The sequence below is a fragment of the Artibeus jamaicensis genome, unplaced genomic scaffold (assembly GCF_021234435.1).
Source record: "Artibeus jamaicensis isolate MK-2021 breed Jamaican fruit bat unplaced genomic scaffold, CSHL_Jam_final scaffold_2375, whole genome shotgun sequence".
Classification (NCBI taxonomy): Eukaryota; Metazoa; Chordata; class Mammalia; order Chiroptera; family Phyllostomidae; genus Artibeus; species Artibeus jamaicensis.
Genome location: NW_026522032.1, coordinates 218,901 through 241,462, shown reverse-complemented (window position 1 = coordinate 241,462; position 22,562 = coordinate 218,901). Strand labels below are relative to the sequence as shown.

Sequence of the window (22,562 nt, the reverse complement as noted above, 5' to 3'; positions counted from 1 at the left end):
TTGATACTTATTATGGCACCTAAGAAAATTGACATCCATTCAGTAGTATCTCTTATCCCATTCTTATGCAAATGTCCTTAGTTGTCTCAGTGTCCTTTATTGCCTACCCCCAAATTCAGGATCCAGTCGCAGTTCAAACGTTAAATATTTTGAGTCTCTTCTAATCTAGAACTGTCCTTCCCACCTTTTTTGGTTTTTATAACATTGAATTTTTTTGAAGAGTCCAGGCCAATTAATTGTCTCACAAAACGTCCCGCATTCTGGGATTTGTCTGGCTGTTTTCTCATTGATTATATTCAGATTAAATGTCTTTGGCAAGATTACCACGTGGATGGCGTTAATGTATTTAATATACCACATCAGGTAGCTCATAATGTCAGGTTTTCTTAATATTTTAATTATTTGGTTTGTTAAAGTGATGATCCCAGATTCCTCTATAATAGAGGTATGTTTTTCCTTTTGTAATTAATATATGAGTGAATGTCCCGTTCCCTTACAGTCAGTCCTGCCTCAGTTATTACATTGGGGTTACAAAACAGTGGTTTGTTTCTAACTGTAAAGTTATTTCTACATTTAATGGCATTTTATAAAGAAAAGCTTCTCCTCCCTTTTTGTTTTTTTTTCCCCTCACCGTTTGTTCCCCGCATACCCTCTTCCACCGCCATCCACCCCCTCCCCACTTCCCTTCCTTTTTGAGTACTACTATGGATCCTGAAATTTTTCTTTTGTAAACTTAACCTCATCATTAATTTTGATGCCCATATGTTGTCCCAGATTTAACCCCTTCAAACTAGATCCTGTCTCCTTTTGAAATGACCCTATAAAACTCTGAGAACTTTTTTGCTTTCTAGCACAAGATGTTCTAGGCTCTCCTTGCAATTTCCCTGTCCCAGACCTAGAATCAGCCATTTCTCTAACGGAGCCCTGCTTCCAGTTATTAGGGAATGCTGATTTGAAACTAGGATCTAGATGTCATTGCTTCTAGGCTCTTGGTGGGCAGAACTAGGAAACACACATATATTGTAAATCACAGCTTCATAGAGGTACCTCCATTTCAGACCAAATCTAGAGACTCTTCCTTGGCTCCCTGTATTTCATATTTTCTCTGGTTCTCAACATCACTATATTTATTCATTTGCTTTATCTCATGACACATACCAAATAGTTTGAGAATTATACCAATATTATTACCAACAACAAACCTATAAATTAGAGTCAGGTGTTTTCTGTAGCTTGTTGTCCTTGGACTACTGTGTTTTTAGGACCGTAAGACTCACCTAGGTTTAGGAAAATAGGAAAGAAATTCTGAAGCAAAAAATGTAAAATATTTAATAACCTGTGACCCCGCTCCACTGCCACCCCACAGTGAGCCAGGCAAGCCACGTTCAGACTGTAAGATGCGCCCCTGCTTTCCTCCCAAATTTGGGGGGAAGTGTGTCCTATAGTCTGAAGATACGGTATATTTTACTGAAGTTGTACAGTCAGGATATTCAAAATATATTTGAATTCCTTTTTGTGTGTGTATTTTAAAATTTGATATTCAGTTATAGTCATTGTTTTTTATTCTTTTAAGCATTGAGCTTTATTGTTTCCTTGTTGATTTAATTTATCAATACTGTAATAGTCATCTTTTGGAGCACATTCAAAAAGGAATTTTTTCTAATTTCCCAGTCCTCTTCACCCCATACAGTGGAAGGGAAGAAGGTGGATGGACTTTTAATGATTGAAGGAAAGTCAAACCAATTTGTTTGTTTATTTGCAAAACCAGTTTTCAGTTTTTTTCTTGTTTCCATTCTAAGTTTCCTAGCTCTTTAACCTAAGATAGGATGTTGGAGCTAGAAGAATTCTAGAAATTCGTTTAGCCTAGTTTCCTTATCTTCTAAACAGGAAACTGAGGTGCAGCTGTGGCTTGCCTAGTTCTTTAATAATTTGGAGATCCTGTGAGGCCTTGCCTGATCTGAGCCTTAGATTGTGAATGTCTGGCCTTTGGTTTGGCTCTTTCCTCCTCAGGTTCACGGTCAGGTGTTTTGGACCTTTTCACTCTAGTTGCTTTTTCTTCTGGGGACTAGAAATAAGGGACTGCATGCTATGACAGTGTTATTGATTGCAGTGCAGATGAGGTTCGCAGAAAATCTCTGGTTCTCAAGTTCCCTAAACAGCAACTCCCTCCCAAGAAGAAACGGCGAGTTGGAACCACTGTTCACTGTGACTATTTGAATGTGAGTATTTGCATTGCTTCATTCTGACCAAATGAGATTCTCATTGCTCCCCCTAGCCCTCTAAGCCATGATTCTAACCCAGCCTTAGATTAGATTCTCCCTTTGTCCTTGCCCCGAAAATTATGTAGAGTCTTCGTTACAAGACTTCTAAACTATATCTGTCTAGCTAGAAGAAAGGATTGTTTTATTTTTTAAATCTCTATAAGCATTCTGATTCCTTGTTTCTCCTTAGAGACCTCATAAATCCATCCACCGGCGCCGGACAGACCCCATGGTGACATTGTCATCCATCTTAGAGTCTATCATCAATGACATGAGAGATCTTCCAAATGTGAGTTCATTGCATTCATATGTGCAGTACAGATGGCAAGGCTCTTTGTTCTGTCTGTGACTTCAGATAGAGGACAGTAGACTATAGTCCTAGGTACATGGAACTCCTAATATTTTGGGATGTAGTTTTGGGTTTTTTTTAAAAAGATAGTTTGTTAGAGGAAATAGACTTCTTCCATGAGAAAGAGTCCTTCGAGAGTTGGTGGCCAGGTAGACAGGTCAGATGAGAGAATCTTTAGGAATTGGCTCTGGCCAGTATTCTTTGCTTATGGATGGTCCTGGCTTTTGTTTGCACAGACATACCCTTTCCACACTCCAGTCAATGGAAAGGTTGTAAAGGACTACTACAAAATCATTACTCGACCAATGGACTTACAGACACTCCGTGAGAATGTGCGTAAACGCCTCTACCCATCTCGGGAAGAGTTCAGAGAGCATTTGGAGCTCATTGTGAAAAATAGTGCAACCTACAATGGTAAGAATGATCAGTTCTTTGACTGAAGAGGTCACCACTCAGATGCTTGTTTATCCCTTGCTGGTCTAGTAAATTCAGACTATATTGAACTGACTGAAAGGTCTTAAAGTGTATCAGTGAATTTTGGGGTTATGGAAATCTGGTAGTGTACATTTTAGTCAATTACTATACAGTTGACCCTTGAACAACATGGGTTTGAATGGTGTGGGTCCACTTGTATGTGATTTTTCAGTTGAGCCTTGCAGTTCAGATCGACATTGTTCAAGAGTCAGCTGCTGCTGGGGATCCGAATATGTGGAGGGCAACTTAAGTTATACATGGATCTTCAACTGTGTGGGCAGTCAGCGCTCCTAACCTCCACGTTGTTCAGGGGTCAACTGTGTATTGCTTGTTTTTATTACTACTTCTTTATGTATCCTCTGGGGAATTTGGAGTCTATCTGTTGGAATGAAACAGTTGCATGGGGGAATAACTGGCAGGAACAAGTGGACCTAGGTAAAAAGAAAGGAGAAACATTCAATGTGATGGAACCTGTGCAAAGTATGTGCTTGTGACCATATTTGCTGTATGTGAAATCTTTGATTTGGTCTACAAACCTATTATAGGGGATGTCATATGTCTACTTTGCTTAGAAGCTGGAAAAGCAAGGAGGAAGAAATCTTTCTGAGTTTTTAAAGGGGGATGGGAACGGTACAGCTTCTTCATGTAAAGGATAAAGTTTTGTGGTTTCCATTGTATCCTTGAGCACAGATTCATACATAAATGTAGATATTTAGAGTACAGATACACTATGAGTCATGGCTCTGCCTCTTACTTGTGTTACTTTTTAAAAATAATTTTATTTATTTATTCTTTAGATTTTATTTGTTTATCTTTAGAAGGTAAGGGAAGGAGAGAGGGAGAGAAATATCAATATATGATTGCTTCTCATGCATCCCCTGCTGGGAACTGGCCTGCAACCCAGGCATGTGCCCTGACTGGGAATCGAACTGCAATTCTTTGGTTAGCAGGCCCGTACTCAGTCCACTGAGCTACACCAGCCAGGGCTACTTGTGTTACTTCAGACAAATTATTTAATCGCTCATAGCGTCCTCAGTTTTCTTATCTGTAACCTTGGGGCAATAGTAGTACCTAGATTGTAAGACCTTTCACAAGCAGGCCTGACCCATTTATTCTAGTGTCATCTCCGATGACTGGCTCCTTTTCCTACTGTAGACTCCTGCTATACTCAACAGTACATTTCACTAAACATCCTATGCTATTTTTTCTTACCTTTGCACAGTCTTTGCCCTCTGTCTGTAGTGCTCTTTCTTTCCTGTCGGTGGCTAATTTCCATTCATATTTCCAGACCAATTCCTACCATCTCTTTATCAAGACTTCTTCAGATTGCCCAAAATAAACATTTTTGATATTCTGTGCACCTCTAGCACAATTAAATTAAATCAGTTGATACAGCTTTTATTGTTATACATAAGCATTTATATGTCTGATCGCCTATCCACTTTTTGACTTGCCACAGACTGTCTTACTCATCTCTATTTCCATGGCCTAGCAGAATGCCAGATACATACAAACAAAGAATAAATTTGTTAGGCCCAACTGTTCCAATTCAAGTTGCAAGGATAAATACTTAAAAACCAGATTGGAAGGGAAATGAGAAGGAAAGAGTTGATTTTGAAAATACAGAATTGGAGATATCTGTGGTTCCTTTAGGTGGAGCTGTTAGTAGAAAATTAGAAATTTAAAAGTTACAACTTTTTCACAGCCTTACACGCATATCATACAGCAGTGTTAACTGTAGTTACCATGTTTTACATTACATTCCCAGTGCTTATTTATCTTGTAAACGGAAGTTTGTATCTTTTGACTATCTTCCTCTAGTTCTCCTCCCACCCCACCCTCCATCTCTGGTGACCACAAATCTGATTTCTTTTTTCATGAGTTGGGGTTGTTTTTTTAGGTTCCACATATAAGGGAGATCATATAGTGTTTGTCTTTGTTGTTACGTGTCTTTGCATGTGCTTGGAAATTTCTTTCTTGAACTTTGCTTTATTTGACACTATTGAGTACTTTTTTTCTTCTTTGATTAAACTCTTTTTTTAAATTACTATTTTGGGTTCAAAAGGTGAAAATCTTCTCTTTTTTTAATATATTTTATTGAGTGTGCTATTACAGTTGTCTCATTTCCCCCCTTCATTCCCCTCCACCCTGCACACCCCCTCCCACCCACATTCCCCCACTTTAGTTCATGTCCATGTGTCACAAGTTCTTTAGCTTCTACATTTCCCACACTACTCTTGCCCTCCCCGCTGTCTATTATCTGCCTACCATCTATGCTGCTTATTCTCTCTACCTTTCCCCGCTCTCTCTTTCTCCCACTCCTATTGCTAACCTTCCATGTAATCTCCATTTCTGTGGTTCTGTTCCTGTTCTAGTTGCTTAGTTTGTTTTTGTTTTTGTTTTTGTTTTTGTTTTTGTTTTAGGTGTGGTTGTTAATAATTGTGAGTTTGCTGTCATTTTACAATACATGTTTTTTATCTTCTTTTTCTTAGATGAGTCCCTTTAAACATTTCATATAATAAGGGCTTGGCGATGATGAACTTTAACTTGACCTTATCTGGGAAGCACTTTATCTGCCCTTTCATTCTAAATGAAAGCTTTGCTGGAGAGAGTAATCTCGAATGTAGGTCCTTGCCTTTCATACTTGGAATACTTCTTTCCAGCCCCTTCTTCTTGCCTGTAAGGTCTCTTTTGAGAAATCTGCCGACAGTCTGATGGGAACTCCTTTGTAGGTGATTGTCCCCTTATCTCTTGCTGCTTCTAGAATTCTCTCCTTCATTTTAATCTTGGCTAATGTAATGATGATGTGCCTTGGTGTGTTCCTTCTTGGGTCCAACTTCTTTGGGACTCTCTGAGCTTCCTGGATTTCCTGGAAGTCTATTTCCTTTGCCAGATTGGGGAAGTTCTCCTTTATTATTTGTTCAAATAAGTTTTCCATTCGTGACTGTTCCTCTTCCCCTTCTGGTACCCCTATAATTCGGATGTTGGAACATTTAAAGCTGTCCTGGAGGTTCCTAAGCCTCTCCTCATTTTTTTGCATTCTTGTTTCTTCATATTTTTCTGTTTGGTCATTTTTTCCTTCCTTCTGGTCTGCTCCCTTGATTTGAGTCCCAGTTTCCTTCCCATCACTGTTGGTTCCCTGTACATTTTCCTTGAATTTACTTAGCGTAGTCTTCATGTTTTTATCTAATTTGTGACCAAATTTAACCAATTCTGTGAGCATCCTGATCACCAGTGCTTTGAACTGTACATTTGATAAGTTGGCTCTCTCTTTTTCACTTAGTTGTATTTGTTCTGGAGCTTTAATCTGTTCTTTTGTGTTTTGTTTTTTTTTTGTCTTGCTTCACCTGTTACCTGGTGAGAGGCAGAGCCTTAGATGTTCGCCCAGGTGGGGCAACCCAAGTCACTGGGTTGTGATGCTGTATGTGGAGTGGGGTCAGAGAGGGAACAATGACACTTGCTCCACTTTCTGCCGGATTTCAGTCACTTCCACTGCTTCCCCCAAGCAAACTGGGCCCTTCTGGTGCTAATTTCTGTGTGGGCAGGCTTCTGTATGTTCTAGAACCCTGTGGGTCTCTCCAACAAACTCTCCTATGAGGCTGGAAGTCTCTCCCAGCACCGCAACCCCCCACAGGTGTTTTCAATCTGTGTTTTGAGGCTTTATTTCCCATGCTGGGACTCTGGGTTGCATGGTCTGTCTTGCTCCCCAGTTTCACCTGATTTATCTGCACATGAATATGGGTCTGCCTGGTTCTGCAAACCACCTTGTGCACCTTGCTCCTCCACAATCTGCTGCCTCGCTGGGTTCGCCTGCTGGCACCCTGCGCCCAGGTCCACAGCCACCGCTGTTTTTGCAGCAGCCCCTCTCCGCCTGACTGCCTGACTCTGCCCCTCCTACCCATCTGGATGAACACGTCTATTTTAACTTCTTGGTTGTCGGGCTTCCATATGGTTCAGTTTTCTGTTGGTACTGGTTGTTCTTTCGTTTCTAACTTTTTGTTCTTATTTTGGTTGTGTGAGGAGACACAGTGTGTCTACCTGTACCTCCATCTTGGCTGGAAGTCCAAACTCTTTTTTTAAAAAAAGATTTTACTTATTTTATTTTTAGAGAGGGGAAGGGAGGGAGATAGGGAGAGAAACATGAATGTGTGGTTGCCTCTCACGTGTCCCCCACTGGGGACCTGGCCTGCAACACAGATGTGCCTTGACTGGGAATCAAACCGGTGACCCTTTGGTTTGCAGGCCGGCCCTCAGTCCACTGAGCCACACCAGCCAGGGCCTTTCTTTGATACTCTTTTTTCTCCTTTATTCCAGGAGTACTTTATCTAATTCCTTCCTACCCTTTCCATTCTCATGACTTAAGAAGCTACCATATATCCACTGATATCACTATCTCCAACCCATACCTCTCTTCTCAACTCGATACTCATGTTTACAATTGCCTGCCAAATACATCCATTTTTCAATGCCCTACTGGAAGCTATCTGGTTGCCTTATTTAGATTGATAATATTACCATTCATCTAGCTGTACAACCTAGAAATGTGAGGTCATCTTTGGTTCCATCCTCTTTATTCCACTCTCATAGATCCCTAAGTCCCATAAATTGTACCTTCTAAGTTTTGCTAGAACATATCCCTGCCTTTCAGGCTTCATTGCTACTGTCGTAGCTGAAGCCCTTCTCATCTCTTGTTTGACCTCTTGTAACAGCTTCTAAACTTTTCCTACTCTGTTACCTTAATTCTTCACACTGTTGACAGGGTATTTTTTCTAAAACACAGATTTGAAAAAATATCCTCCAGCTTAAATCTTCAGAGCCTTTCTGTCGCCTATGAGACCTTTGTAATACGGCCCCTCCTACCTTTCCAAGTAATGTTTGCTATTTTTCCTCCACGCATACCTCCATTCTCATTGTATCAAACTACTTCTGGTTCCTGTTGTGAAATATGCCACATTATGTTTCTAAGAATTTTGCTTACTTCTGTGCTTTGCACACTTTTCCCTCTCTCTGGAATATTTTTCTACCTTATTTTCTACCTCATGGACTTCTTTCTCTTCATTGCTGACACTGCTCAAATGTCAGTCACAGCAAGCCTTCCTTACTCCTCCTCAGTACACAGATTTAATTGTTGGAAAACAGCTTACAATGTACTTGATATGCAACCCATCCATATTTTATAGCAACCAGTATATCACTCTATTCACACTTATACTCAGTTTTTTAAAACTTTCTTTCTTATGGAAACTGTTAGGCATATACAGAAGTGGAGAGGGCGGTAATAAATCTCAGTGGACCTATTCACCCAGTTGAACAACTACTAACATGGGGCTGATCTTGTTTATTGTTTACTATGTACTTAACAGACATTTTATTATTTCATCCATGGAAACTTTAAGCACTTAAAATCTGTCTTACAATGTTTTTTGTTTTCTTGTCATTTTCTTTGACTAAATCAAGAACTGTTTAAGGTAGGAACTGTGTCTTATGTCCTCATTATTCTCATTATTGAACATGTCATTAAACATTTGTTGAATGAGCAAACAGTTGAATGCTAAATTAATTAGGGCTTGAGAAGAGCTGAGGTTTAGGCTTTGGGGAGCACTTCCGTGAAAGAATAGACAAGAAGATAAGCAAAGAAGTACTTAAGGAAGTAGTCAGAATTACGGTCTAGATAAAAATGTGTTAAATATCCTGGTGAGCTTAAATTAGGGCAGTCATAAGCAGGGAGTGTGTAGGAAATCGGTTCAAGGATTTTCTGAAACTCTTATAACGGATTTCAGGGAAACTAAAGTCTGAAGGTGGGGTTGAGATTCTTTTGTGAGAAAGGCTTTTGATTAGCCATTTGTTGGGAGGACATTGCACACTATGAGTTCTGCAAACAAAAATTGCAGTCACAAATTCTGTATACTAAATATGGAAAGATTTTTAAAATCATGTATTGATCTCCTCAGCCATCCTTAAACAAATTGTCATTCCCCATCCATAGTGTCATTTTCAAGGTATTAAAGGCAGCAGTATCAACCGTAGTAGTACTATGTATGGATATACACAAATAAGGAGGAGTTAAAATTAAATTATTCATTTGTGTGTATCTACTATTTGTTAAGCACTAAAAATGGAGATAAGACTGGTATATCTGTGTAACCCAGAGGCTAGGCTGGCGCCTGGCACATACTCAGTGCTTAAGTAAATGTGGTAAAAATCTGGAGAAGTGTTGGCAGCTCTTGCCTCCTGTTTTGAACAGTTCCGTCTCTTGTTTCTCTATCATTTAGGGCCGAAGCACTCATTGACGCAGATCTCTCAGTCCATGCTGGATCTCTGTGATGAAAAACTCAAAGAGGTAAGACTTTAAAACGAGAGAAAGGCAGTTACTTAGAAGGTGGTGGGTAGTAGGGTTGAGGAAGTGGGGGGTGTAACAGAAGGAAGAGTGCAGAAATGTGGGAGTAGCAGATTTTTAGTATGTTAGACTCTGGAAAGGACCTGTGAAATTATATAGTCCATTCCTTTTGTAGATGGAAAAACTGAGGTTCTTAGAAGAAAAGGACTTGTCCTAGGCATCAGGACTAAAAAGTAGTAGAGCTAGGATAAAAATCTAGAACCCACATACTGCTTTAGAAAGGGCCAAGGAAAGTAATTTTCCAGGAAATCATTGGAGCTGAGAGACTGATTTGGTAGGGAGGAATTTTAATTTTTGAAAGATTATTGGTCTATGTTCTAGCTCCTTAGCAAAAAACAAGTATGGTACTTATAAGGTTACAGAAATGCAGTGATGATAATGATGATATTAGTATTGAAGTAGATGCTTCATAAAAGAAGATAATCAAATAACCAATAAACATGAAAAAATTCTCTACTTGATTGATCACTGGGGAAATGCAAATTTAAACCATGATTAGATACCACTATATAACTACCAGAGAGGCTAAAATTTAAAAAGACTTAAAAAGTGGACAGTACTAAGTGTTGATGAGTATGTGGACCAGCTGGTACATAATCTTTTTCCTAATATACTCTGAAATTAATTTATTGGGTTAGATTCCCTTACACAAGAGTCACTAATCAGGAGTAATGTTATAAGTAATAGTTTTTTGTAAAAATGGCAGGCTATTAAAACCTAACTTGGTTGAGGTGTTTTTGTTGTGGAAGCTAAGGTTTTGATGCCCAGGAATGTAAATTTTTGGTGATCTGTAAGAACAGAACCCAAAATACCTAAAGGAGTGGTTGGTACATCATTTTTGGTCCTTTTATTGGAATATTGTTTATCTGGACTTTCTGCCTGAAACTGAATAGTCAACAATTCATAGTTAGATTTTTTTGAGGCAAGGGCAGTAGACAACTGAATCTTAAAATCATCCTTAATTTTGGGTGATGATTACACCTCAGGGAAATTACTACTTGTCTTTTGCTTTGTTTCACATCAGAAAGAAGACAAATTGGCTCGTTTAGAGAAAGCTATCAATCCTTTGTTGGATGACGATGACCAAGTAGCATTTTCTTTTATCCTGGACAATATTGTCACACAGAAAATGATGGCAGTTCCAGATGTAAGTGGTTTCTGTGCTAAATATTGTGAAGATAGTACAGGGGAAGCGAGAGAGCAGGGTATGCATGCTTACATATGTCAGGGATTCTGTGAGGTGGTGTTTGTCAATTCAAACTGGCATACAAATTTAAAAACTGATTATTTTTGCTCTATGTGTGCATTATCATTGAAATCAAAGAGACCAGGAGTCTGCGGATGTAGAGAGGTTGTTTCTTCCTAACTGTTTACATTCAATCTTTGAATCCTCCTGGATAGCCCAGGAGAGAAATTAGTATGCCAGGTACCGGGAAGCTTTGGGTTTAGAGTTGCTTTTTTTTTTAAAGATTTTATTTATTTATTTTTAGAAAGAGAGAAAATATCAATGTGTGGTTGCCTCTCATGTGGCCCCCACTGGGGATCTGGCCTGCAAGCCAGGCATGTGCCCTGACTGGGAATTGAACCAGCAACCCTTTGGTTCGCAGCCCACGCTCAATCCACTGAGCTACACCAGCTGGGCTAGAATTGCTTTTTGAAAAATGACCATTTGATAATTAACCAGTTTGTTGTCTCTCTTTTTTTTTTTTTTGTCTTTTGCAACTTTGTGACAGGGCTGCCGTGTTGATTCTTTGTACCATTTTTGTTACAAGGATCCTGCCTAGGAATTTGGAACTAAGTTTCCTTTTTTTTTTTTTTTTTTAATCCATATAACCTTTTTAACAGTCTTCTTTTTAAAAAAGATTTTGTTTATTTTATTTATTTATTTTTAGAGAGAGGGAAAGAAAGGGAAGGAGAAAGAGAGTTAGAGAAACATCAATGTGTGGTTGCCTCTCACGTGGCCCCCAATGGGGACCTGGCCTGCAGCCCAGGTACGTGCCCTGACTGGGAATTGAACTGGCGACCCTTTGGTTCGCAGCCCTGTGCTTAATCCACTGAGCTACACCAGCCAGGCTAGAGTTGCTTTTTGAAAAATGACCATTTGATAATTAACCAGTTTGTTGTCTCTTTTTTTTTTTTTTGTCTTTTGCAACTTTGTGACAGGGCTGCCGTGTTGATTCTTTGTACCATTTTTGTTACAAGGATCCTGCCTAGGAATTTGGAACTAAGTTTCCTTTTTTTTTTTTTTTAATCCATATAACCTTTTTAACAGTCTTCTTTTTTAAAAAGATTTTGTTTATTTTATTTATTTATTTTTAGAGAGAGGGAAAGAAAGGGAAGGAGAAAGAGAGTTAGAGAAACATCAATGTGTGGTTGCCTCTCACGTGGCCCCCAATGGGGACCTGGCCTGCAGCCCAGGTACGTGCCCTGACTGGGAAGTGAACTGGCGACCCTTTGGTTCGCAGCCCCGTGCTTAATCCACTGAGCTACACCAGCCAGGGCCTATGTTTCCTTTTGTGTTGTAGGCATATATTCTGTGTGTATAATGCTGTAAAACTTCTGGATGGGACTAAGGAATAAGAAATTTTAATAATGAGTATAGAGCAAGGGTTCTTACTCTATCACGGTATAGGAACCCTTATAGGGGTACACGGACCCCTTAAATTACATAGGTTTGTGTGATTGTGTGTCTTTGTGGGAAAATGGTCTATAGTTCTGTCGGAGTCTTAGGAATATCTGTGATCCAATGAAGGTTGAGAATCTTCAGTATAAAGAATGGTTTTTTACTTAATTTCTCATGCTTTCTTTTTATTAGTCTTGGCCATTTCATCACCCAGTTAATAAGAAGTTTGTTCCAGATTATTACAAAGTGATTGTCAGTCCAATGGATTTAGAGACTATACGTAAGGTGAGTGATTTGATCTAAGATGTCTTTTTGGAATCCAATAACTTTGTATGTGTATCTGAGTACCTAATTCTTTTAATCACAGAATATCTCCAAGCACAAGTATCAGAGTCGAGAGAGCTTTCTAGATGACGTCAACCTTATCTTGGCCAACAGCGTTAAGTACAATGGTGGGTATATGTTCTTGTTTTTTCTCTTTACATTAATCTATCCATCCGACATTAGTTAGCGTTATTAAAATTTAAGTGCATAAGGAAGCCATGAGCAGTGATAGTCAGCAGAATCAGTCAGTTGTCTTACTGTGCCTTTTTAAAAAGCAGGCACATATTTTAGTGTATGTGTTCTACAAAGTTTATTCGTAACTTTTAATGATGAAAAAGCAATGCATATTTTTTTAACTTTGGAAAGCACAGAAAAATGAGATGAGAATAAAAATCAAGTGGATATTACTTTGGACTTTGAGTTACCACTACTTTCCATGAGATATGAAAACTCACCCATATCCTAGGCCCTTGGATGGAGCTTAGGGAAATGTGTGATGTACAGACCATGGCAAGCTTCCTCAGAGCATGGAGTTTTTGCTCAGTGTATGAACTGAATGGATAACAGATTGAGCACCTAATATGTGCTGGCACTGGTGCTAAAATACAAAATCAAATTAGATATGGTTTCTGCCCCCACTTGGGTATATAGCTCAGTTAGGGAAGCAAAAGAAAAATTATGGAACTTAAATATTATTGCTAGATGCTTGCAGAGTGCCAAAGAAACACAGAAACAGGGTGTCTAAATCAGAGTGGGATTAGAAGCAGCTTTCTAGAAAAGAGTTCTCTTAAGCTGAGTTCCAAAGGATCAATGGATTTTGCTAGGCAGAGAGAACAGTAATATGTAAAGTCACAGAGGACTGAAGTTACATTATAGGCTTATGAAATAAGTTGTTGGGGTTGCAGTTAAGTGTAAATGTTGGTGAGTGGCTGGTTGTATGTGGAGAGATACATAGGAGTCAAATCACAGAGGGCCTGTGTGCCATATGCCAAACTTTAGAGTTTTTACTTTATCCTAAGTGGGAGGACATTGAGGGAATTAAGCAGTGAAATGATGATCACATATAACTCATTAAGCAAAATAGAAGAGGGAGCTAAGGGCATTTGAGAGAATTGACTAGCATACTGAGGTTTCAATTGAAAGTGCACAGGATTCTAGGGCTTTTCTTCAGCAGTAATCAGCAGCCCAAGTAGTATGGCTGTAAGTTTGCCAGAGAGAGGGGACAGAGGATTGGAGGGAGGAGGTCGAGGAGGGGATTTCTGGACAACCAGAAAGACAGAGGAGGAAATGAGTATTCTCAGCAGAGAGAACAGAATGTTCCATATCACAGAGGAATGAAGGAACAGGGTAAATTTGGGGAACTATACTTGACTAGAACTGATATAGTTCACTAAGGGAAGTGGTGGGAGATGAGCCTTCCATTTTCGTTTATCTGGGTTCAGTTAAAAGAATGTACTTTCTCGTGCCTTTCTTACTGCTCATTGGAAATAGAGCATGGAAATGCCCTTTGTCGGGGCAGTTTCCAATCCATTATTATCTCCTGAAAACACCTAGAGCTAATCAGCCAGAATTCTGGTAAAATAGAAGTGTCAGTAGGCTCACTGATGTCCAGTAATGATTATGACAGATGGTATACAAGCAGGAGTATTAAGAAAGGCTGCTTGGCTTGGCGATGGCTGGCTTAAGATATGAGGAGCTTATATGTACAGCAGTAAGAAAAATCCAGAAGATACTAATTGAAAAATGAACAGGGGGCAGATGGACAAATCACAAAAGACCAAAATGAAATAGCTGATGAATATGAATAAATATTCAGTTGCACTTAGTAATCAAATGCAAATTGAAACAAAGAGGTGCAATTTTTTCCACCCGTTAGATGAGCTCATTTATTTAATGGAGATATTCAGTGCTAGGGAGGCTTATTGCTGTTGGCAGTACAAAATTGTCAGACATTTCTGGAAAGCCCTTTGGCAGCATTGAGAGAGACTTAAAAATAGTTAAGCGAACAGACTATAATCCAGTAGGCTTGAATTTGGATATTGGCGCTGCTGCTTAACAGCAGTGTGGTTTGGGATAAGTAACTTTGCCTTTGCTTTCCCATCTGTAAGATGGGAGTAATTAATAGAACCTTTCTCAGAGGGCTATTGTGAGGATTAAATAAAATGATACATATGAGTATATATGGTAATAGGATAATAATCCTAATCAGAGATGCCAACAAAGATGTTTGTGACAATGTTATTTATGTTAATGAAAAATAGCTTGAATCGTTAATGTAAAGGGGATGTTTAGTTATGCCATCTGTAAAATGGATTATTATGTACAGATTGAAAGCTCTTTTTCTTAAAAAAAATATAATGGCAACAATGCTTGCAATGTTAAGTGAGAAAAACAACACAGAACTGTTCATTTCATCTCAGTTACACTTTTAAAAAATATATATTATATATATATTTTCATATATTCCTGGCCAGGTGACTCGGTTGGAGTGTCATCCTGTACGTCAAAATGTTGCAGGGCACAGACCTAGGTTGCGGGTTCAGTCCCTGGTCATGGTGCAAAATAGAAAGCAACTGATTGATGTTTCTCTCTCTCATCGGGGTTTTTCTCTCCCTTCCTCTCTCTCTCAAATCAATAAACCTATCCTTAGGTGAGGAATGTGTGTGTGTGTGTGTGTGTGTGTGTGTGTGTGTGTGTGTGTGTGTGTATCCAGATTTCTTTTTATTTTTTTGGTGTGATATTTTCACATCTCAATTTTTATATATTTGCAAATAATTTAGTTTTTAAAAAAATCCTAGTGGCCAAATAAAAACAGCTATCTGCGTGTCAAATCTGGCTGCAAGGCAGTGGGTTATCAACTTCTGGCAGAGTAGAAAACATGCCTCAAAATAGGGGTTTTATTTCCCCAAGGGAAAGTACATAATGATTTGGTAGCAGCAGTGGAGAGCCTATAAGGCTGACGTCACCCTTCCTTAACCAGTGGGTGGCAGTATAAGAAACTTCTGATTAGGTCTGTGGGTGTTAGGTGGTGTTATATGATATGAAATGGGACTTATTTTGCACTGAAAGGACATCCATCGTGGAGTTGAAGGTGTATATGAGATGTTTCCTACCATTAGGTATTATACACAAACTAATACTTTAGCTTCAAACTTGTTTGATTTGGCCAGATATGAACCTGCCTCTGTTCTTAATTAATAGTAACAAAGTTCATGTTGAGTCTATTTCCTATTTTAAATTTTTTTATTTAAAATGTTTTTACTGACCAAAATTAGTAGAATGGTATCACTAGTTAATATTACTTTGACTCTCCTTTCAAGTCCTTCACATGCAACACTGCATGTAAGTATATTTCCATAGCCTTTTATATACCTTCATTGACTTATCCATTATTATTACATATGTAGTCCATGAGGTATATTGTATATAGCCAGAATGCCTAGCACCAAAACTAGAGTTATTAGGCAACAACAAATGGAAGATAAGAACACGGCATATAAAACGGCACCAGGAAGTCTGCGGTACACATCAGAGGACTTGGTCTTGTACTTAAGTGGTGGCGATGGGACTGTGCACTATAATAAAGTTTGAGCCCTTGTGCCCACCAGCTGCCACATGGGTGCTGAGTCAATCTCAGAGCCTATTTATGTCCAGATAACATTTGAAAAGAAGATTAATCAGGGAAACCCAAAATTTGGGATTGGAGCTACTTGCAATGGTATCAAAAGGCATACAGCATTCCATGTCAGTGAAAGGAAGGTCATGCACATAAAGAAATCCCTCCTGAAAAACACAACCCAAACTTTTGCCAGTCTTAACAAAGCCATAAGGTCATAAGTAGGCAGAGGGAGGCATTACTACCTAAATGTTTGATTAAATTTAAAATGGACTGTACAGTCTCGACCAGTAGGTGGTGCCAAAGCTATTCACGATGAGATCTTTTTTCCCAAAGTATTGCCTAGGAAGTTCCTCCTCACCTCCTCTTCAAACCCCCAAATCAACAATAGTAAGAAGCCATCTTCATCGTGGATCTAGGATAGGTAGATCATCTATCAAAAACAGAGCTTGAAGTTTTGGAATGCTCAGCAGAACCCTTCAGTCTAAAGTAGATATATAAAATAAATTTACAAAAAAAATTGTGGAGAACATTTTTTTCCACTTTTGTTTAAGTCCCAACCCTGCATTAGTTAGGTCTGATAGCTGTTCTGTTTACAGGTCCCTTTGTGGACCTGTTTTGTCCTATACATGTGCAGCTTAATATTCAGCCAAAGGCTGAAGGGAGCCTCTCTGCAGATCTTAAGTTACTTTTCCATGGAGCTCCCTCCTCTCCAGTTCTGCCCTGCAGTTTCCAGCTTTCTTAGCTTCCTCAGACTTTCAGACACTGTCTCTGTAGCTTCGTGAGATTGCTGTGCCTTGCTTGGGTTTCGTGGGAAGCCATGGACAGTTGTAGGGCTCACTTCTTTATTTCCATTCCTGTTGGTCACTGTTTGAAAATAGTTGTTTCGTATGTTTGTCGCTAGCTTTCTGGTTGCAGTGGGAAGACTAGTCCAATAGCAGTTACTTCATCATGCCCAGAAGGTCTTTTAATTTTGCTTATTGTGTTTTCTGACACAGAGAAACTTCATTTTTATGTACAGATAGTGCAAAAGTAGGTTTACAGTTTTAATGGGACATAATACAATAATTAATAAAAATACAAGAATGGGCTCTGTTTTGCATACTCACAACTGTAAACCTACTTTTCCCCACACCCTTTTTAAATATTTTTCAGTCTTTTATGGTTTCTGTTTTTGGTATAATTGTTTAAAAGACCTTTCCCACCCCAAGGTAACTCAAGTATATTGTCTTCCGATGCATATAATATTTTAAATACTAGCATGCTTATCAATTTTTAACAACAGAAGATAACGTAATAAGTAAATATCTAACTTATTTTTCTCCCAAATGATTAGCTGAAGTGTCCAAGTTCTAATTATGGAATAGTCTATCTCTTTCTACTACTTGAAACATTACCTTTAATACATACTAAATTCTTATATATATTTTTTAGCCTATTTTGGTGCTTTCTATTTTTTTAAATATATTTGATTCATTATGCCATTACAGTTGTTCTATTCCCCCTCTTCCTTCTCCTCCACCCTGCATACCCCCTCCCCACCATTCCCCCTTTCGTTTATGTCCGTGTCACAAGTTCTTTAGATTCTATATTTCCCATACTAATCTTGCCCTCCCCCCTGTCTATTTTCTACCTACCGTCTATGCTACTTATTCTCTGTACCTTCTCCCCCCTTCTCCTCCTCCCACTCCCCTGTTGCTTACCCTCCATGTGATCTTCATTTCTATGGTTCTGCTCCTGATCTAGCTGTCTTCTTAGTTTGCTTTTGTTTTAGGTGTGGTTGTTAATAACTGTGAGTTTGCTGTCCTTTCACTGTTCATATTTTTTATCTTCTTTTTCTTAGATAAGTCCCTTTAACATTTCATAGAATAAGGGCTTGGTGATGATGAACTCCTTGAACTTGGCCTTATCTGAGAAGCACTTTATCTGCCCTTCCATTCTAAATGAAAGTTTTGCTGGATAGAGCAATCTTGGATGTAGGTCTTTGGATTTCATGACTTGGAATACTTCTTTCCAGCCCCTTCTTGCCTTTAAGGTCTCTTTTGAGAAATCAGCTGACAGTCTGATGGGAACTCCTTTGTAGATCTTGCTGCTTCTAGGATTCTCTCCTTCATTTTAATCCTGGCTAATGTAATGATGATGTGCCTTGGTGTGTTTCTTCTTGGGTCCAACTTCTTTGGGACTCTCTGAGCTTCCTGGATTTCCTGGAAGTCTATTTCCTTTGCCAGATTGGGGAAGTTCTCCTTTATTATTTGTTCAAATAAGTTTTCCACTCATGGTTGTTCCTCTTCCCCTGCTGGTACCCCTATAATTCAGATGTTGGAGTGTTTAAAGCTGTCCTGGAGGTTCCTAAGCCTCTCCTCATTTTTTTGCATTCTTGTTTCTTCATTCTTTTCTGTTTGGTCATTTTTTTCTTCCTTCTGGTGCACTCCATTGATTTGAGTCCCAGTTTCCTTTCCATCATTATTGGTTCCCTGTATATTTTGCTTCATTTCACTTAGTGCAGCCTTCATTTGTTCCTCTAATTTGTGACTAAAATCAACCCATTCTGTGAGCATCCTGATCACCAGTGTTTTGCACTGTGCATCTGAAAGGTTGGCTATCTCTTGGTCGCTTAGAATTATTGGCTCTGGAGCTTTGAGCTGTTCTTCTTGAGCCATAATGTTTTGGTCTGTTCAAGCCTGTTACATATGGGGGCGGAGCCCTAGGTGTTCACCAGGGTGGGGCCACCCAGGTCGCTGGTCTGTGACGCTGTATGTGGGGGTGGGGTCCATTTGTTCTGCTTTCTCTCAGATTTCTGTCCCCTCTGCCGCTTCCCACAAGCAACTGGGGCCCTCCTGGTGCTGGTTCCCAGGTGTGTGGGCTTGTGCACCCTCCCAGGACCCTGTGGGTCTCTCCAACAAACTCTCTGTGAGCCTGGGATCCTCTCCTGCCATGTTGACCCCGAAAGTCTTTCCAGTTGGTGCTTTCAGGCTCTAATTCCCGTTACTGGGGCCCTAGCCTGAGCCGTGTAACTCACTGTTCGCTCCTTCACTTGGTTTATCTGTGCACTAATGTGTGACCATGGTCAGCCAGCCGCCTTGCGCCCCCCACTGGGTCTGCCTGTTGCCACCCCACACCTGGGATCTGCCAATTACCACCTGCGTGCCTGGGTGGATCTGGCAGATCTTTCCTGCCCGACCCTGCTCCGTTGCTGGTTCAGCTTCTCTTACTGGTCTGGCTGAATGGTTTCTTGTTGTCAGACTTCCGTACACTCAATTTTCTGTGTTTTGGCTGCGTTTTTGTTACTAAAACTTTGTTGTCTTTAAACTTGGTTGTGCGAGGAGGCACAGTGTTTCCACCTACACCTCCATCTTGGCCAGAAGTCTCTATTTTTTATTTATCTGTTTAATTTGTGCTCTTATCACCGGAGAGTATTACAATGATCATCACTCAGACTTTATAATTTAAAATTTCTTGGTTATCTTCACCCAGTTATTCTAAATAAGCTCTAGGATCATTTTTGTTAGATTCTAACTTTCCTCCAAGTAAATAAATAGTATTGAAATCTTATTTAATTTATGAATTAATTTAGAGTGTATATCTGTATAATATTGCATTTCTCCATCCAGGAGCTTATGTTTCTTCATTTACTCACATTTTCCTTTACATCCTTCAATAAAAGTTTCTTTTTAAAAAGATTTACTTACTTTTAGAAAGAAGGGAAGGGGAAGACAAAGGGAGAGAAACATTGATCAATTGCCTCTGGCACACCACCCAGTGGGGACCTGGCCCGCAACCTAGGCATGTGCCCTGATCAGGAATTGAACCAGCGACCTTCTGGTTACCAGGCTGGTGCTCAGTCCATTGAGCCTCACTAGCCAGAGCTCAATAAAGGCTTCTAGTTGTCTTTATATAATTTCTAGGCATCTTTTGTTTAATTTGTTCCTATACAAATTTATTAATTTGTGGCTATTGAGAACCTATGTTTTTGTTGTTGAGCTTATTCCTAGGTAATTGAAAAGTTCTGCTACTATTGTACTTGTGCTGTTTTTTTCCCTGTGTGGTTATTTAATGTAAAGGTTTCAATCAGTTTGAAGAATATGAATAGGTGATTCAGTATTGATCATAAGTTAATATAGTGCTTGAAGTGTTTACATACTTGTATATAGTGATGCATTGCTTAACAGAGGGGATATGTTCTGAGAAATGCATCATTAGGCCATTTCATCACTGTGTGAACATCATAGAATGTACTTAGACAGACCTGGATGGTAGAACCTACTACTGTCAATGTGCTATACTTTTGTAGGACTGGCAGCGCAGCAGGTTTGTTTATGCCAGCATCACCACAAACACACGAGTAATGCATTGTGTTGCAACATTACTAGGTGATAGGAATTTTTTAGCTTCATTATAATTGTATGGGACCACCAGTATAGATTCAGTCCATCACTGACCAAATTATCATATTGCAGCAGATGACTGTACTTCTCTCCGAATCTATCTATCCTATGAGACTACTCTGTAAGTTTAGCCCTTAATAAATAATAAAGATTTTTTTTCTGCAAATGACACTTCTGAGATCGGGGCCAGGATAGAAATATTCCTGCATAAAAGTTAAGTCTGTTGTGTCATTGAAGAGAGTAAAATCTCCCTCAATCCTGCTTCAGCCTCTTGCTGTCATCCTTTCTCTTCACAGCCAGGTTTTGTTTGTTTGTTTGTTTTATTGTGGTAAAGTGTACACAAAAATATTTGCCTTTTAAACCATTTTAAGTGTACAATTCAGTGGTGCTAAGTGCATTCACAGTGTTGTGTAATCATCCCCACTATCTATTTCCAGAACTTTTTCATTATCCTAAACAGAAACTCTATACCCATTAGACAATAGCCCCAATTCTCCCATTCCCCCAGCCCTTGGTAATCTCTATTTTACTTTCTGTGAATTTGCCTCTTCTAGGTACCTTGTATAATTGGAATCATAAAATACATGGAATGTTTGTCCTTTTATGTCTGTCTTATTTCACTTAACATAATATTTTCAAGGTTCATCTATGTCGTAGCATGGAGCAGAGTTTTTTTTTAGGAGTATGTAACATCTCTCTTCTGTTCTTTACCTGCCATTCATGACTCACTTAGCTTTAATCTGGCTTCTGCCATGCCCAACATACCTAGTGAACAGGATAACATAATTGCCAGATTTAGTGGGTGCTTTTTAGTCTTTACCTTGACCTCACCCCAGTATTTGATATCCTTGACCATTCTTCTGTGACTCTCAACTCTTCTTTTTCTCCTACCTCTTAGCCCATTCCTTTTCAGTTTCCTTTGCTGAATGATGTTCTGCTTATTCCTGTAACTTCAGCCACCACACCACCTCTTTCCTGAAGACTCTCAACTCAGTTCTGGGCAAAGACCTAATACTTCCAAACACCTGCTGAACATTTCCTTTTGGATGTTCCTGTGGAACTTAAGACGTGCCTCAAACTCAATGCTCTTATTTCCTTATCTATTCCAACTTCTCTGTCTTTTAACTTGACTTACTCCCTTACTGTTTCCAATCTGGGTTTACTGGGGCACTAGCATCACCCAGTAGCTACATCTAGAAAAACTCATTTATTCTTTATTCTTTCCCTTGAATAAATCCCCAGTTTTCAATATGTCACTAAAGCCCTCATTATATTTTGCCTAGATTATTATAATAAATTATCACCTGGCTAATGTCTCAACCTGTAGACTTAAATCTTTCTAACCTATCATTGACATTCCTGTCAGCTAGACCTGTTTTTTAAAAATTAAAAAGTTTTTATTTCTTATAAAAAAGTCAAAGAATAAGTACATAAAATTGAAAATTAAAGCTTTTGCCTACCCTTCCATTCCTATCTCCCATAGTTTCATTCCATGCTTCTTTCTGTAGTATTTTTAAATTTATTTTTTTATAAAAGTGCCATTTTGTAATTATTCTGTAATTTGCTCTTTGCTCATGAGTATATCCTTTTTTTAAACTTATATTTTAAAATAGACTCAAGAAATTATAAAAATAATACAAAGAGTCTGATGTACCCTTTGCCTAGCTACCTCCAGTGGTGACATCCTGCATAGCTGTAGTATATAGTTGTAGTTCAAAATCAAAACCAGGTAGTTCAAAATCAAAACTAGGAAATTGATATTAGGATATTACCATGAATTAGATTATAGACCTTACTCACTTTGTACCTTTTTAAAAATCTGTATTTGTGCATGTTTCTGTATAGTTTTATGCCATCGTGTAACTACCACCACAGTCAAGATTTAGAACTGTTTCCTTACCACAAAACAATTCCCTGATGTAACCTCTTTGTGTCTGCAGCAGCCAGGCATGCACCCACCACTGTCTTTGTCTCCTGGCAACTGCTTATCTGATCTCTCAATAGTTTTTACACTTGAGCCTATTAGATAAAGAATAATACATTTTTGAGATCGACTCTTTTCAATAAGCATCTCTTGAGATCCATCCAAATTATTGTATGTATCAATCATTTTTTAAAAAATTGTTGAGTAGT

General features: G+C 38.9%; 1 protein-coding gene across 1 annotated transcript in view; it reads left to right on the top strand.

The window, feature by feature from the left end:
* The window catches only part of TAF1 (TATA-box binding protein associated factor 1), a 71,654-nt gene that overhangs the window by 27,106 nt on the left and 21,986 nt on the right, over nt 1-22,562 (top strand). Inside the window, 7 exon segments of the mRNA XM_037126704.2 lie at nt 2,111-2,219; nt 2,452-2,550; nt 2,847-3,024; nt 9,357-9,424; nt 10,506-10,628; nt 12,297-12,389; nt 12,472-12,556. Of these exon segments, the coding sequence (XP_036982599.1) occupies nt 2,111-2,219; nt 2,452-2,550; nt 2,847-3,024; nt 9,357-9,424; nt 10,506-10,628; nt 12,297-12,389; nt 12,472-12,556 (755 nt within the window).